A 16936-nucleotide genomic window follows, 5' to 3' on the forward strand; every position below is an offset into this window, starting at 1 on the left:
TGAACTTATGAACCTGTCAACCTGTATTCCCAAATCTCTTATAATGCCTTCTGTGTTCAGTGGACTACCATCAGTGTGGTAATTCATGGGAACCAGGTTTTTCTCAAAGGGGAATGATGACACATTTTTTAGCATTGAGCTTAAGGCCATGGTTCTGACACCAGTTGTTGGTCACAGTGAGGCCATTCTGTAGGATGTCAACATCACTTGGGGAGTTTAATAATAGCTCCCAACTTGCAATTGTCTGTGAAATTTGTCAGCCAGAGTCCCTTTGTGTTAGCCTGGACTTCAGAGAAGTAGATACCAAACAGGAGAGCACCCAGGACCGAACCCTGTGGGACTCCACTCATGACTAATCAGCATTCTGACTTGGAGTCAGCTACTTTCACACTGTGGGTTCTATCTGTGACCCAGTTTGCAACCCACCTAGTGATATAGGAGTTGATGCTAAGCTTAGTGAGTTTTTCTATGATTCCTGAATGGGGAATGGTATCAAAAGCCTTGGCCAGATCAAGGTAGGCTGTATGAACCACCTTGCCTTCATCCACAGCTCTGGTGACTGACTCAAAGAAGTCGACAAAGTTGAGCAGGTATGATCTACACTTCACAAAACCAAACTGTGTGGGATCCAGAGTTTACAGATTCACTATATCCTTGTTTATTAGGTCCAAGATGATGTGTTCCATAGCTTTGCATATCAGATTCGTCGGGCTAATGGGGCGATAGTTCCCAGGGTCTGTAGTCGCTCCTCCTTTGTGGAGAGGGATGACTGTTGCAGTGCACCATTTGGCAGGGACAAAGCCTGAGATGAGGCTGTGATTGAATAGGGCACACAGGTGAGGTACCACTTCACTCTGTAGTTCATGTAGAACACAACCAGGGATATTGTCAGGTCCCATAGAAGCTGTATTCTTGGCCTTGGACAGTGCTGTTTTAAACTGTGCAGCAGTAATACTGGGTGCCTGGCAATCTACTGGTATTGTGATTGGTCCTTTGGGGGGGTAAAGTTGGCACTGAATCTGTCGGCCAGTATACTGGGAATATCTGTTGACTTGGTATAGGAGGTACCATTGTGCAGTAGCTCAGAGGAAATCTGGGTATTGCCGTGGAGATTCTTTACATAACTATAGAAGGCCTTGTGGTTGTCTTTACTATTTGCTTCAATTCTGTTTTCATACCTAGCTTTAAAGGATTTGATGAGGGATCGCAACTTTTTGTTGAGGCAGATAAGGGAGTTTTTCCAGTCTTGAGACTTCACCTTATTCCGCATCAGTTTCCTCCTGTTGTAGAGTTTGTTTATGGCAAGAGACCACCAGATTGGCTTCCTTTTTTTGGAGGAGAGTGTCTTGGTTCTGTTGGGTATGGCGAGATCCATGCATTTGTGTACGTGTTCGTATAGTGCATTGATGTATGATTCTGCTGCCACACAACTATTCTCCATTTGCTTGGGTGCTGTGAAGTTAGCCACCTCTGTTTTTAGGATCCCAAAGTTAGCTTTGGAGAAGTTTTTCATGGTGGTTACCTTTGCTGGGGGGGTGGGAGGGATGTGGATTTCCAAGGTGATTAGTTTGTGGTCAGATCTAACCAGGGAGGAGCTGACTATTGGTGTAGAGCAACAGTCGCCCATGTTAGTAATGACCAGGTCAAGGATGTTGCTACCTCTAGTGGGGGTAAGAATGAGTTGGCCCAGGGAATTGGAATTAATGAACTCCAAGAAACATTGGGCAAGTGTATTGGTACATGAGAAGTTTATCCAGTTAATGGAGGGGTAGTTGAAGTCGCCTAGTAAGCGAGTGTTAGGTTGGACTCTAATATTCTCCAGGGTGCTTAGGAATGTGGAGTGTGAGTCTTGGGATATGGTTGGGGACCTATAGCAGGCTACAACCTGAATCACTGTCTTACCCAAAGTTAGCTGCACCAGAAGTATCTCTGATGTGTTATGTTGGGCTACCAGTCTGGAGGTGTGCGCATCCTTTATGAATATGGAAACACCACTGCCTTTAGAGCTTCGGTCTAAGTTCTGGGGCTGAAAGGTGTGGAATGAGTTATAGCCTGGTAGTGCATGGGTGCTTTCTGCTGCTTTGAACCAGGTCTCTGTTACAGCACAAATGTCGATGTTCTCCATTTTAAGGAGTGCCTCGAGTGAGTGCATTGTGAGATTTAGACTTCTAGTGTTGAGCAACATGATCCTCAGATTGCAATTGTTTGTAGCTGCTACGGTGGTAATTTGGTCTTTGGAACACCACCTAACAAAGGCACTATAGGGGTGGCAAGAGCCTTGGCCAGTATCCAGAAGCCCAGGGGTGACAGATGCAGGCCATCTCTGGCAAAGCATCGAGGTCTGTCAATCATGTCATCCCAGGCAGACAGATACTGGATCCCCTTAGAATGACACCAGAAACTTAGCCAATTGTTGAAATCAGTCATTTTCTGCTTGTACCGTGGAATCATTCTGAGTGATGGTAGGATGCTGCTCAGGGCTAGCGTCATACCCAACTGGGCTACATAATCTGAGAGTTCCTCCATATCTCTTTTCATGTACTCTAGGGAGGTACGTCTCAGGTCATTCACACCCACATGTACAATGACAGAGTCATATTTGTACCTGTCGTTGAGCGACCTGAGTGCATGCAAACAAAACTTCCACCAGTCCTGTAGCACATCCTTTCACAGTGGTGATGAACATAATCAAGAAGTGTGGCAGGAAATGGGTAAAATGCTTCACTCATCTTTCAGCTAATCTTATAATATACCACAATGAAAACAACAAAATCCTGTTGAAGAAAAAACACTAAATAACCAAGCAACCAAAACCACAGATGTGCGTGCCCAAAGTAGATTCTATAATAAGTGTTGCAAAATGAAGAAAATAAAAGCAGATTGTAGATTTTAAATTTAAAAATAAATTTTAATGGACAAACAGTCCCCTGCTTAGTGCTTTCATCCAAAACAATTAGGACTACATCAGAGCATGGAGATGAAGCAAAACCAGTAAGCATTTAAAAGCAGTAGTAGCAACCAATCAAATCTGACAAATCTTAATCTCTTTGAAGTGGTGGTTGAAAACGTAAAGTACAAGTCTTAAAGCAACTGTTACGGACATTTATAAAACATATACATACATACATGTAAAAAAGACATTTGCATTAGCTGATAACATGCTGGAGACATAAAAATGCAGAAACTTGTCAGAGATTTGGGATGCATGGCTAAGCTTAAAAAGGCCCTTGTGGTTAGCCTAGTAAACACCAATGAACCTATGAAACAATTTAATGTTGAAGGTTAAAATAAGTTTAAAGTTGAACAGCCCTAGATTTTAAAATGCTGTTAATGGAAATTTTGTCATTTAACCCTGGCATGTGAGTAGCATTCAATCATAACTGGCAGATTAACTCTGTCACCTCCCCTCCGAGAAATGTTGACTTTATCAATCACCCCAACGTTGAAATTAACCCTAGTGAGTATGGAACAAGTTGTGGTAGGAAGAAAGATATATGAAATGGGAGAGAAGTTTAAAAGTATATCAAATGTTTTATTTCCTCAATTCACTTTACAGTGTCTAAGGCTGTGCCACTAAGCTGACATTAAATACAATCCATTTGAAAGTAATGCACTATCATAGTAGGGTTGACCTTGTTAAAAATGCAAGGTATGAGGAAAAAATATGAGGAAATATCTAGCTGTTCAGTGAGAATGGCTAAAGATATATATTTTTTGACCAGCACACCTTTTTACAGGGTAAAGCAGAAGCACTACTTAAGTGGCATGTTTAGAGTAAACACCGACAAATGGAGGATGCAGGAATCAAACCCAGAACTACAAGATGAAGCTAGCTATAATTCTCTGTCGTAATCTGCCAATTAACATAAAAGCTCTTGCTGCATCATTACCAAAATCATCAGTAGTTTTCTTTAATATGTGCACAGAAAAACTTGAAAAACATCTATGTGCAACAATACTTGCTTTCCATAACATTAGTTAAGTAACACGCATATGAGGCAAATAACACATATATATCTTTTTATTTTAATGCTGCTTACACATAACAATATTAAATTGATTTCATTAAATCACTTCCAGGATAGATGAACAAGATTATTCTCGCATATAAATTTATTCAATTCCTATAGAGGCAAATAATTGCTAGTTTATTTGCAAATGAAAAAAAAATCATTATATGCTCGACAAAGTACAATCTTTAGGATGTCATTACAACTGAGAAACAATTATTTGTCCAGATGTGCTGTTTATTACATTTTACAGAAGTGTATGCTAACAAATTCAAAATCTGGACACTTTGTTGACATGTCTAAATAGATTAAAATGACATTAATTACTATAGGGTCCTTAGAGTTAAATTAGAGATGTGTCTCTTGTTAGCAATTTAGCCCCTCCCCTTTCTTCCTCCTACTACAGTACCATTTGTACACACATGACTTTTCACAGCAGCAACCTTGCAAATCCCAACATACCCACTCATTTGTTGCTCTGAAGCAGGGTAGTGCAGTCTATATGATCTCATATACCCCCTTCTATGGAAAAGTACATCATACCTGGGAAAGGAACCTCTCTCTCTCTCTTTGAGGAATGCTTAATAGGACCTCTGTCTGAAATACTGAATAATGTTATAGGTTTTTATTTTTTGACATGCTCTAGGAGAATTTTACAGCTGCTTCCAGATGCCCAGTCAGCAACATTTCAAACAAATCAGGTAAAACATCATATTATAGAGAGAGAGGGAATGTGCAATGTCTGGGTTAGACCATGATGGTATAATCATAAAAAGAAAGCAAAAAATATATATTGTAAGAACAAATCCTAAATTCTGAGACTGGCACTAATTTGTTTAACTTCACTTTGGAAACATTTGATGTTCTACAGACTGCTGTACATAAACAACCTCAAAAAACTGAAATGAGTGAATAGACTAACTGCTTGGTATTTCAGTTGTCATTTATTTAAAGCTGTTCTGCAAAGTGCATGGTGATGCTTGTGGTTCTGCTTCTGGTAATTATTCATAATGGTTGTTAACCTACTGACCAATTAACCTTATCGTGAATATAAAAATTAGAGGTCATGTTTGAATAAAAAAAATGGCATATCCTGAGATTAGTATGCTGCAGGAGACGATACAGTAGTAGTGTGTTAAAAGATTATTGTAACCCAGCACTGTTGTCCCCATTGATGAAGTCACTAATGTGGTAGAGAGATTATACATTTATTTACTTTGATTTTGTTACCCTTAGTAATCCAACTGCAACAAAGGCTCTTTCCAGGGGTTAATTTGGGGAGAAAGTTACAATTACAAACATCTGGCTAATTGTTATGATTACAACTATTAAGCTAAACAGGATGTATTTAGGAGGTGTGAAGAAAGCAGATTACCAAGAGTAAACTAGTGTGGACAATGTGAAAAATACACCCAGGCAGGAGCTGGAGGCTGTGACTGAAGACCAGACCTTGGTGATGAGAGACTGCTGTACTAACCTTTGCACTACTGTGCGACTCCAAAATGATTGAACAACATATTGGTATAGGCCTCCCTTGGAATGACAGTTTAATAACATTTGATTGTTGTAAGGTCACACACTCATGTTCACTGCACTCATCACCACAACACAATTAGCTTGCCTGGCAAAGTGAATTAACAGTTGTCCCTGTCCATTCCAGAATAGTGTCTCCACTACTTACAGGGATACTTAAGCACTTTAAGGCTTTGTTCTCCATGATTTGCCTGGAAGGGTCTGACTGAGGCTAATATCAGTACAAACAAGTACATGATACAACAGATAGTGGACAGGAATGCATGGAAATAACTGAAGGATCTTCAGTGTTTGGGGGGAAATGAATGAGAAAAGATCAAGAAACAGTTCAAAAAGGAACAGTATCACCATAAATGAGTAAAATTTATGTCCAGGTGAAGGCAGTTAGCATAACTGGGAAGATATGCATTGCAAACCACAAGAAAAGAATAATCCAGATACTTGCACAGCAACGATAATACAAGGACCTAACAAGTCCTAAAATAAGATGTGGGACAGTATGGTAAGGAGAAAGATTGTCTAGTCCCGTAGAGGTGTATTTAGTATTCTGCACATAGTGAAACATATAGCTGTAGTTCTATAAATTCAGGCAGAAAACATGAGGTTTGTTTATAAGGGATATAAGGGCATTTCTTTTTATGAGGACGATGATGAACTAAGGAAACAGACTGAAAGATGTCCTGATACATATAATAAATTATTTTACAAATGATATACAAAGATTTGATTATCTCAGACTTTAAGGGAGGTGGAAAGGGCAAATTTTAAGTAAGGCAAACAAGTGGCACCAAGCAATTGCAAACATAAATAAATAAAAAAAAAATAAAATTTCAAACTTGCCAAGGTGGGGGGAGGGCTATACCACCCACCCCCCTAACTAAATATACCAACTCCGAGATCATAATACAATGGGGAAAAGGGCAAATTCCAGATGGTAACCAATGGCTGGTTTGCTGTAGTTAAAATTCTCTGTTCTTTGAAGAGCGGCTTCACTAAATAGGTGTTCGACGAATGGCTATTCGCTGAAATACTATAGGAACGGTTGGAAGTAAACAGTAAGGGCAAGAAGAATCATGGAACAGGCATTTGGGCTTAATTTCATATTTTATGTATTCTTGTTTAAAACTCATGTAACGAATCATAGAAATGTAAACTACTTTTACAAATGTAAACTCCTCTAACTTTTTGCTGTGTAAAAATGTATAACTTTTGCTGAGTCATGGGTTTACATTCAGGCTGAAACTAGTGTGTTTGTAGTAGCCCACCTATCCAGCTAGCTAACAAAATATTATTTATAACAAGTGCTATGCTTTTTATTAGTAGAAGTCGTACTGAAATTAGACTGCCGTGGGAGTATACAAATGTTTAAAGGTGACTGTAATGAATTCTGGACATTGCTTCTGACACTGTCTTTACTGTGGTACATAACCAACAGAGGGATAGTAGAATAGTAGCACAGTAACTGCTGCAGGAGCCATGATGACATACCAAAAGAAAGTTAATTGAGTAACAGTACCATAGAACTCAGTGATATATATATATATATATATATATATATATATATATAAAATATTGTTTTTTGGGGGGAGGGGGAGGGGGCAAAACCACTACATGCTCCTGTAGATAGATGCAGTCACCTACCAAACTTATATCAGTTGCACAACAGTGCATAAAAGTACAGTCCATTAGGTCTGAAAGTGGTTTTCAGTAAAATTACTTTACACTCCTTACTGAAAGAGCTGTAACACAGCTGCCAGGCTCCCACATGATCTGTTATCTGTAGAATGACTCTGGCTTCTGTAATTAACTTTTTCTCAGAAAATACCATTTAGATATGCATAATTAGGGAAACAAAACAGTGTGGTTTTAAGATATAAAATTGCTTTAACTAGATCAGATATGTTACCTCTTAACTAAAACAGTGGACCATGCAGTAAAATTTGGAAAAAATAGAAATCTGTATTTGGATGTGTTTTTTTTTTTTAGCCAAATGTCCTGTCAGTTATTCATATGTATCTTACAGATGTTCTGATTTAATGTTTTCTCTTATTAATATGTGAAGAATCTAGTCTTACTTTTAAATTTTCCAAAAATTGGAACTAATGGAAAACAGCAGCTGTTACTCTTCATTGCATACGTCACTTGAAACATTAAGTACTTCACAAAGAATAATGACAAGTGTACATTTTTTTGCTTACTGGTAGGCTATAGCAGTTTTCCATTTTATAGTCAAAACATGAATATTTGCTTGTAAAAATCTTGAATTGATTGCAGTCTGATCTTAAGGCAAAGACCATTTAATCCTTAACACTGTGTTTAGTAAAATCTCATTAAAGTACAAATGTTGAAGATATGTAGTCCATAAAAATGACTATTTTTTGGTTTGCTTGTCTAGACAGAAGGAAGATCTTACCACCCTGCCTTTTAAGGCTTGGGGTGGACGGTAGTTTTTTACCATGTAACAAGGCCTCTCACCCTCTTCAGTAGTGCACAGGTTTCGGAAATTTGCCAGCTGCAAAGAATGAAGTAATATTTACTTTAATATATAATAATGAAAGTAAAATAAAGACATACTGCATGATTTTTTTTCTGACAAGCATAGACTTAAGCACCTACAGACCATTATTTGAAGGTGCTTTATATACACAAGGAGTAAGTTGCCCCTAAAGGGAAGTGATGCACACATAGTGTATAAAAAGCTAGTTGCATTAATCATGCATAAATTCAATTATCTTATTTTAATTATTGTATTTTGCATGCTTTTTAAACATTTACTTCAATAATGTTGCTGATTTACACTAGTAGTAACTCAATGCAAGATACAGGTAATGCAGGAAATGTATTACAAATGTGTGTATTAAACTGTAAAATATGTAAGTAGATGAATCATGAAGAAACATTACAGTACAATTAATTGCAACTCTATTAAAAATAAAAAGAACATTTTCTAAGGGGCATCCTATCATAAATCAAGACTTTAAAGAGTTAGAGTAGTGTAATTACAAAAAAAATTGCAATGCTAAACAAGTAAACAACAAACTTCAAAAGTCACTGTTACACATTTAAAGTTTTTTTTTTTTTGCAGAGGGGTCCTGCACCTCTGATGAGTGGATTGTACCCCCACGACCTATTACTTATATGTACTAACTCTGAGATCACTATGCCTGAGAAAAGAAGGACTACACCAAGATGAAGCAATTTTGGAGTTTGTATGCATTTCTTGAAAATCACACCTAAATTCTTGTAGTTCCAAAGAATACAATTATGGTCCTTGAACATACAACAGGAAGCCTTCCTAGAGAATACAAATTAATTTCAGTTCCACCGAGTTCTATAACATGTCATATGCATCCCAAAAATTATGGCCCAGATTCCAAAAGACCTGTTCTCAGTGTAAGTGACCACTAACACTGACAGCAGGTCTTTTGGAATCTTGTTACCAGTGTAATCCTGTTTATAGATAGGCCTTGCACCCAATTAAGTCACTTACAATGAGAGCAAGTCTTTCACAATCAGTGCAGACATACACTGAGAAGAACTCTTTTGGAATCTGGCCCTAAATATCACGTTCTGGGGTCTGTGCTTAATTTCAGTCTTTTTTTTTTCTTAATGAATTTGGATTTTTAACTAATCATTCATTAATTAACTCATGCATTCATTCATTCTTCCACAACCTACCTAATCCAACAGAGAGTTGCAGAGGATCTACAGCCTGTTCCAGTACTCAGTGGGCACAAGGCACTGAAACTAATCCTGAAGAGGATACTGGCCATTTGCAGGTTGTATATAAACATACTCAGACATTGTATGCATATCAATGGGCAATTTGTAAGATCAACAATTCACCTGTAGTACATCTTTAGTTATAAATAAATGTATGCATTGTTTTATTCCTGTAGAATAACAGTCATTATTACTATAGGGCTAATGGAACTGTAATGCCATAATTCTTTGTAACTGCCTGTCATTGTTTCATCACAGCACAGTAACATAACTTACATGGCCACACATAAAATTGTGTGCAGAAGTCACAGACGTTGTATGACCTGCAGGTATTTTGTGCACAGTTCTTATGTAAATGAGATACATAAAATAACAATATAATGCCAAAAAATGCGTTATCATCCCCTTTGGAGAAAACTCAGTTCCCAGGAATTGCCACATTGATGGGAGCTCACTGAACACTGAAGATATAAGAGATCTGGGCACCCAGGTCAATAGCCACCTCACCTTCGACCATCACATTGCCACTGTGGTCAGAAAGTCTGTCTACATGGCACATCTTATAACCAAAGGTTTTGCATCTAGGAGGAAAGAGGTCATCATCCCTCTCTACTCATACCTCATTAGACCAATCATCGAATATAATGCCCCATTTGTCATGTACCTGACCAGACACCTACAACAGGTGGAGAAGCCACAAAAGTACCCCACAAAAAGGATCCTAGGCCTTAAACACATGTCCTACATGGACAGACTCAAGAAACTTCAGCTGTTCTTAGTCTCTTATCATCTACTTAGAGGTGATCTCTGCTTGACTTACAAAGCCATGTTTGACCCAGCCGTATTCGAAATGCTACATCTAAAGAAATCCCAATCCCCCTACACCACATGCTCCAGAGATGACAACCTCATTACCACAATTAACAGAACATGCTGGAGGGACAGGTTCATCTCCCAAAGATTGCCCATATTCTGAAATAAGCTTCCCATTCATGTCAAGCAGAGCACCTTGCTGGCCCTCTTCAAGACAAATCTTAATGAATGGATGGGTAACAGAAAGTTCACCCCAGGGATCACTTCAGTTGCCATACTAGACAGGAGCACTATGGACTAAAATAGGGTGGCACACCTGGGCAATTTTTTTGGGCTAGGCTTGTAAAGGTTCCAGGGCTATTAGCCTAGTACACACCTATGAATAATGGTGTTAATTCAATCAAAGACCTTTATACTGTGTACCATATCTGTCTCTGAAACTGCCTCCCAGTGCATCTTCTGAAATGCACTAAATTGAGAGAAACCTCAGGTTAGCATAGTCTTAGAAGCTGTCAGCACTGCTGTGGTACTATCCTGTGTACAAGCTGCTACTCTAACACATGCAGAATAAAAACAGTCTCACACACACACACACTGCTGCCACCATTGATGTTGTTACACAGCACCTATACAGATGCACATATACGTATGCCAGCCTCCACTGTAGCTCTTGCAGCAAAGCCCAGAAGGGGCTTATGACAATATAGTGATGTTAGTCACAGAGGTGTTCCACAGCATCAGCCTCCCGGCATGATATTTGTGACTAGATACATAACCTGAAAACTGATCATGTTAGTGTATTCCTGTGCATTCAGTTTTGAAACTGTTAATCTGACTGCAACAACAGTTAGTTTTTGCTTTTATTGCTGTTTTTCTAGATGTGAGGGTGTCTTTAGTACTAGTTTCTGGTGTGATGGTATATCTGATCTGACAGCATTAAGTTTCACTGGTACAGACTCTGCGCCCTGATTTATATTTCATATGAGGTGGGTGGATAGTCTTGAGAGTGATCTAATCTTTAGGGAAATGTATCTACCTATTTTGATGGTTTTTAATCTTTTTGTTGGAGTTTTGCAGATCGTGGATTACTGATATGGGGCTTTTTTTGTTTGCTTTTCAGACCTGCCAACATTTTGTTGACTTTTGCACATGAGTGGAGGCCTTACATTACCTGATGCATTCACCAAGTAAGTTGTTGTTTTCTTCTTCCTGACATTGTTGCTGACCTGGCCCTATCTGAAAACCTGTCTCTGGTTTAAATATTTTGATTTTGTGATGGAAAGCCTACAAATTTCTGGACCCTACTGTCTGGTGCATTCAACTGGTACCCTCAGATTTGGCAGCTTTTATTCCAAGGCATGGTCTGTCTATTCTGCAGTGTACATTATTATGTCAAATATTTCTAAATCCTGCAGTTATTTTATTAATTTATTTTTCATAAAACAATAATTACCGTCTAGCTCTGTTTGTACTGCTGACTTGTTTCATCCTAGTCTGTATGTACGGTAGTTTGCATTCCTGTACTTAGGGTGAGTGTACTTGTTATTCTACCATATGTGTATACATTTTACTCGTCTATTTTTAAATTTAAATGTTTAACACCTAACTGCAGTTCTCACCAGAAGTGATTTTATTCAACTTCAGTGGTGAAGGTTTTATCTGTACAAGATTGTTGTTTTGAATCCTATGTTCTTTTTTTTTTTTTTTGCCCAGCTTACCATTGTAAAGGGTTAGTCTGAGCCTTATTACCCAGTCTACTTTATTTCCTAGCTGTATTATTCTATGACTTCATCTGATTTGGGACCTGTAAGCATTTTGGAATGATGAGGTGATTGGAAGTGTCTGACAAGCTTCAAGAGTGTAGGACACTAGTTTAAATACTGATTTAGTAGTCGAGATCTGTGAATCACAATGTGTCTAGAGTTCAATCTTGATCTCTGCTCCCTCTCTATGAAGTGTCTGTGTGTTAGTACCGTGAGTGTGAGTATGTATGTGTGTGTATGTGCGTGTGTGTGTGTGTGTGTGTGTGTGTGTGTGTGTGTGTGTGTGTGTGGGGGGGGGGGGGGGGGTTCTTCAGGTATTTTGATTTCTTTCCATTTCACAAAGTCTTGCTGGTTGATTGGCTACTTTAAAGTGTCTACTAGCGAAAAATTATAAATTAAGAATAAATTTGGTGGCAGATGGCAAAAACAAGACTAAAAATGCATCATAGCTGTTAAAACTGCATGTTGCAGTACAATATAACAACAGAAAAAGTTTGTCTTGATAATTAAGTATAAAACATTTATGCAAAACTGCAAACTGAATTTGCAAGTATACTGTTGAATTTATTTGTTCATTCATTTATATTCTTATATTTGCTTTACCTTAGATAGGGTCACTGGGAAATCATAAACAGTCCTGTGAATATGGCAGAGAACCAATCATAGACAGGATACCAGTTCATCTTAGGATGCTCATACAGATACAGATGTGTTATATACACACTAATGGGCAGTTTAGATAAGTGCCAGTTTACCTATCAGCATCTTTAGAACTTATGAAAACATAGCGCTCATGATGAAAACCTGTGCTGACGCAGAAAGACATGGAGACTCCACAAAAAAGATATCCAAGCCAGGAAATCAACAAGAGAATGAAGTGCTATGAGGCAGCAGTGCCAGTGATAAATACACGTTCCACTCAGTTTTAAGGGAGAAACACCAAACTGTGATTCACACATCTAAAATAAACATAAAGTAAAATCAACTAAAAGCGATATGAAGCTTAATGAACAAAAACTGTGAATAGAATCAATTAATCAAGCAAATTGTTTAGTAGTTGATGAACTCAATTAGCTTTAGTCACTAGCAGGGGGAATTTACTAAGTGTTTAATAGACTATGGGCAGGATTCACGAAGGCTTGCACGGAGTGTAAGAGACGTGCAACACTCCATGCAAGCCTCGCGATCCAGGAACAGCCCTAAACTCCGTGTAAGAGACCAGCTAAAACGTCTCTTACATGGACTGGGCGTGGACATGCTAAATACCTCACTTGCAGCCGAAAGGTATGCAAATGAGGTATATTAGCGATCCACGAAGCAGAAACCAGTCCGTGTAAGAGACGTTTTAGCTGCAGAAATGTACTCAGTTGACAACTGAGTACGTTTCTGCAAATTCCACAACAGAGCCATGTCAGCTCCAAAAAAGGGTGCATATGACTCAGGCAGCATGCCAATGGCCAAATATGTGGCCATTGGCAATATAACCCGATGCAAAAATATTAATATGTTTAAACCCAGCGCAGCCCCACGCAAACGGGCTGCGCTGTATAAAACCATAAAAAAGAAGGTTATAAACCCACAAATGTGGGTTTCATGCAATACATGGAATGACAATGCAGGGACCAGCAGACCAAAAACAACATGGCCACCGTGTAGTGGTTGCTAAGGGGGGAAGCTGAGTCTAAGACATGTAACTAAGCATTAGTAGACAATCTCATGTAAATGAGGGTTAGGATACTGAATCTCACAGTCACATAGCAAATGAGCACAGTCTGAGTAGTGTAAGAGATACATAAGGGGGAGGAATAGAGTAGGAGATAGGTGACATCACAGGGGGGAATGGTAGAAAGAAATGCAGTTCATTGGAGGCCAGTGTAACATGGCAGATGACAGACACAGATCATGGAAAGAGGTGTGCCACTAGATAAGTCATGGAAAGTCAAGAAATGGAAGGTGTACACTGTTACTTACACCAAAGTTTCTTGCTGGGCGCATCTTGCGATGTGCATACATGAAGCGTGAGTAGGACAGTGTGCACACGTGTAAGGCAGTCTGAGCATGTGGGAGCGTGTTGGGAGATGTTTAACACTGTTTGCGCTGGTGTGCGTGCGTGTAGGGCAGGCTGAGTATGTTGGAGGCTGTTGGCAGATGTGTAACCGTGTTTGCGCGGGTGTACCCGCGTTTTAACCCGAATAAGTAGATTCTGAACCGTGTAAGCACGTGTGCGCGCGTGTAAGCCACTGTGAGCGTGTTTCTGATAGTATGCACGTTGCTCCCCCCTGAGGAAACGGAGAGGAAAAAGGAAGCAACAGAATTACTAGGAAGCTAGCAGGGATAACTGCTAAAGCTAACAAGTGAAAACAATTAGAAGCAGGCAATTACACAGGCAGAATAGTAGCCCAGCCCAGCACTTAAAACTCTGCAAACAGTAGTGCAGGATGTTTCCCTTAAGAGACACTGCAAGACAGGAGTAAGCTAATAGAAGTGAAAACTGAAAAAGCTGAACTCAGAGTAGAAATGTTAGGGGCTGCCATAGCTGTCATAATGAGACATAGGCGACTTGCTGAGGGTGGTGACAATGCAGATGGTGCCAGACAACCCACAGTAAGGAGATGGAGAAGAGTGTACAGGCCCAGGGTCACCTACCATGGGTTACATGAGCTGGAGATAGTAGAGCACTATAGAGTGGACAGAGAGCCTCTGCAGCAAATTGTTGAGCTGTGCAGGCCACGCCTCACACACAGAACCAACAGAGGGGAACCCATCCCAGTGGAAACCAAGGTATGTGTTGGCCTAAGAATACTAGCAACAGGTACCTTCCAGAGACCAACTGGCGATATGATGGGGATATCACAGGCATCAGCCTCCAGGGTACTGCACCAGTTCCTGGATGCCATGTCAGCACATGTCGGTGATCATGTATATTTCCCCAATGCCCATGAGGTATTGGCCAGCAATATGCATCTCTTCCAGCAAATAGCGGAATACCCTGAGGTAGTGGGTGCAATAGAATGCACGCACATACGCATCAAAGCACCAGCCGGTGAGCGGGGTAGGGCCTACATTAACCGCAAGGGCTTCCCCTCCGTCAACTGCCAGGTCATGTGTGATGCCCAGGGTATAATAATGAATGTGTGTGCTGGCTGCCCTGGGAGTTACCACGATTCCCACATCTGGCATTTGACGCAGCTGTACCAGACATTTGCCAATGGGGACATCCCACATGGACACCTAGTGGGGGATGCAGGTTATGCACTGGAGCCGTGGCTGATGACACCCATCAGAAACGCACACACACCTGAACAGGAATGCCATAATGAGGCACACGCACAAACACATAATGTAATAGAGCGTGTGTTTGGGCTGCTCAAGTCATGGTTCCGGTGTCTGGACACATCTGGTGGAGCCTTGCAGTACACACCAACTACATTTACCCAAATTGTCATGGTATGTGCTATGCTACATAATATGATCTTGCGAAAACAGCTGCAGCAAGACCAGCATAGGGCCGGGCCAAACAGCCCCCCACCATTGCCAAGGCCATCACAGGCAGAGCGTGACTCGGAGGAGGAACAACCTCAGCCTGCCCCAGTAGGCAGAAGGAGGCGTGCCCAGTATGCCCTGGCCTTGGCAAAGAGGCAACGCATAGCACATACACTGGCTCAGTAGGAACCCTGGGAATGATATCTCTGACTCACTCAAATAATAACATGGATGCCTAAAATGACATGACCTGCTCACAAACATGTACAGGGAAGTGTAATATGCGCATCCGACAGAGGCAGCCCTGCAGCACCACCTGAGGCATGAATGCTATGTGTTAAGTAATGTAACACCATGTACTATATGCACACCTGAGCACCCTGACTAACATCCACCCTCACCAAGCATGAAGCCACAAAATGACGATGGGATGATCAAGTGTAATAACTGGCTGAAGTAATGCAGTTAGTCAAAGGGGAGCCAATGTGTTTCAGGCTGGGAAGATATGCGGAGCTTGATATGATGCACCACCTGCTAGGGGTGGCATGCACCTATCATGCCATGCCCCATGGATACTGGCAAAGGCTGTCATTACCCACAGCATGCCCTGAATAGGTAAGTCTCAAAACACAAACCCACCTTCATAGGTTTTACAAGGGATAGGAACCTAGATGTAATGCTACCCAATGACAGATGTATAAACAGCAAGATGTGTGCAGTGTAAACGCACACAGTATGGAGAATGTAGATACCAGTCCTGTAATAGAGAACTGGGTCAAAGCTCATATCAGCACCCTAACACTACCAGGTCACACCTCATACTGTGCTGTACAGCCGCAAAATATGGAACAAGCTACAAAAGGAGGGTGACTAGCAAGAAATGGCAAGGATAACCACACCCCCATGTTGGCACCACAACAAGAAGCAGCATGGATTAACCATGGTCAAATACCAATGGCTAAAACCGCCTCCCAGTATATAGCCTGCTGCAGACTACTGTCCTAATACCAGGAACTGCACCTGGCCTATGTCGGAATACATGAATATATCAAGTTCCCCAAACCACATTATATCGCTTGACTGAAAATACCCAGACATACACCGGGAGCATTATACTAGCACCAACACAGTAGGAGAAAATTTCTAAGAATCCATAAACCAAAATGCCCAGGAACAACGTACCACTCCCACAAGAGGAGTAAGCATACTGGATGTGATAATCAGCAACAGGTGTACTGGATGGCAAGATGAGAAGTGTACCCCTCACTGGTAAGACCAGACCATAGAGTAATCACACTGGATATACACATCCTGACCCCAGTCCCTGGCCAGAATACCACAGTGAAAAACATGTGTAAAGCATAGGTTGCAGCCCTCAAAACCGATGTTGAATCCACAAAAGGCCCTGTGCAAGTGCAGAAAATGGGACACACCACAGAACATGTTATACAGGCATTCCATGAACACAGCCAGGAATGCTTGGAGTATGCAGTCACAAATAACAACACACAATGCCATACACACGGGCATCTGGTATGCTGGACTCCAGCCATTACCAAACCATGCAAGAGAATGAGGAAGCTACCACATGATAGAGCAAACATAAAAAGG

At 40.5% G+C, this 16936-nt stretch overlaps 1 protein-coding gene across 1 annotated transcript in view; it reads right to left on the reverse strand.

Moving 5' to 3' along the window:
- Positions 1 to 5879: 5879 nt before the first annotated feature.
- The window catches only part of LOC122797168 (carbonic anhydrase 1-like), a 316092-nt gene continuing 305035 nt past the window's right edge, over positions 5880 to 16936 (reverse strand). Inside the window, exon 7 of the mRNA XM_044065987.1 lies at positions 5880 to 8055. Within this exon, the coding sequence (XP_043921922.1) occupies positions 7915 to 8055 (141 nt within the window). The 3' untranslated portion in view covers positions 5880 to 7914. The remainder of the gene's footprint in view (positions 8056 to 16936) is intronic.

This window comes from Protopterus annectens, chromosome 3.part0 (genome assembly GCF_019279795.1).
Source record: "Protopterus annectens isolate FY-2018-M chromosome 3.part0, PAN1.0, whole genome shotgun sequence".
NCBI classification, from domain to species: domain Eukaryota; kingdom Metazoa; phylum Chordata; order Ceratodontiformes; family Protopteridae; genus Protopterus; species Protopterus annectens.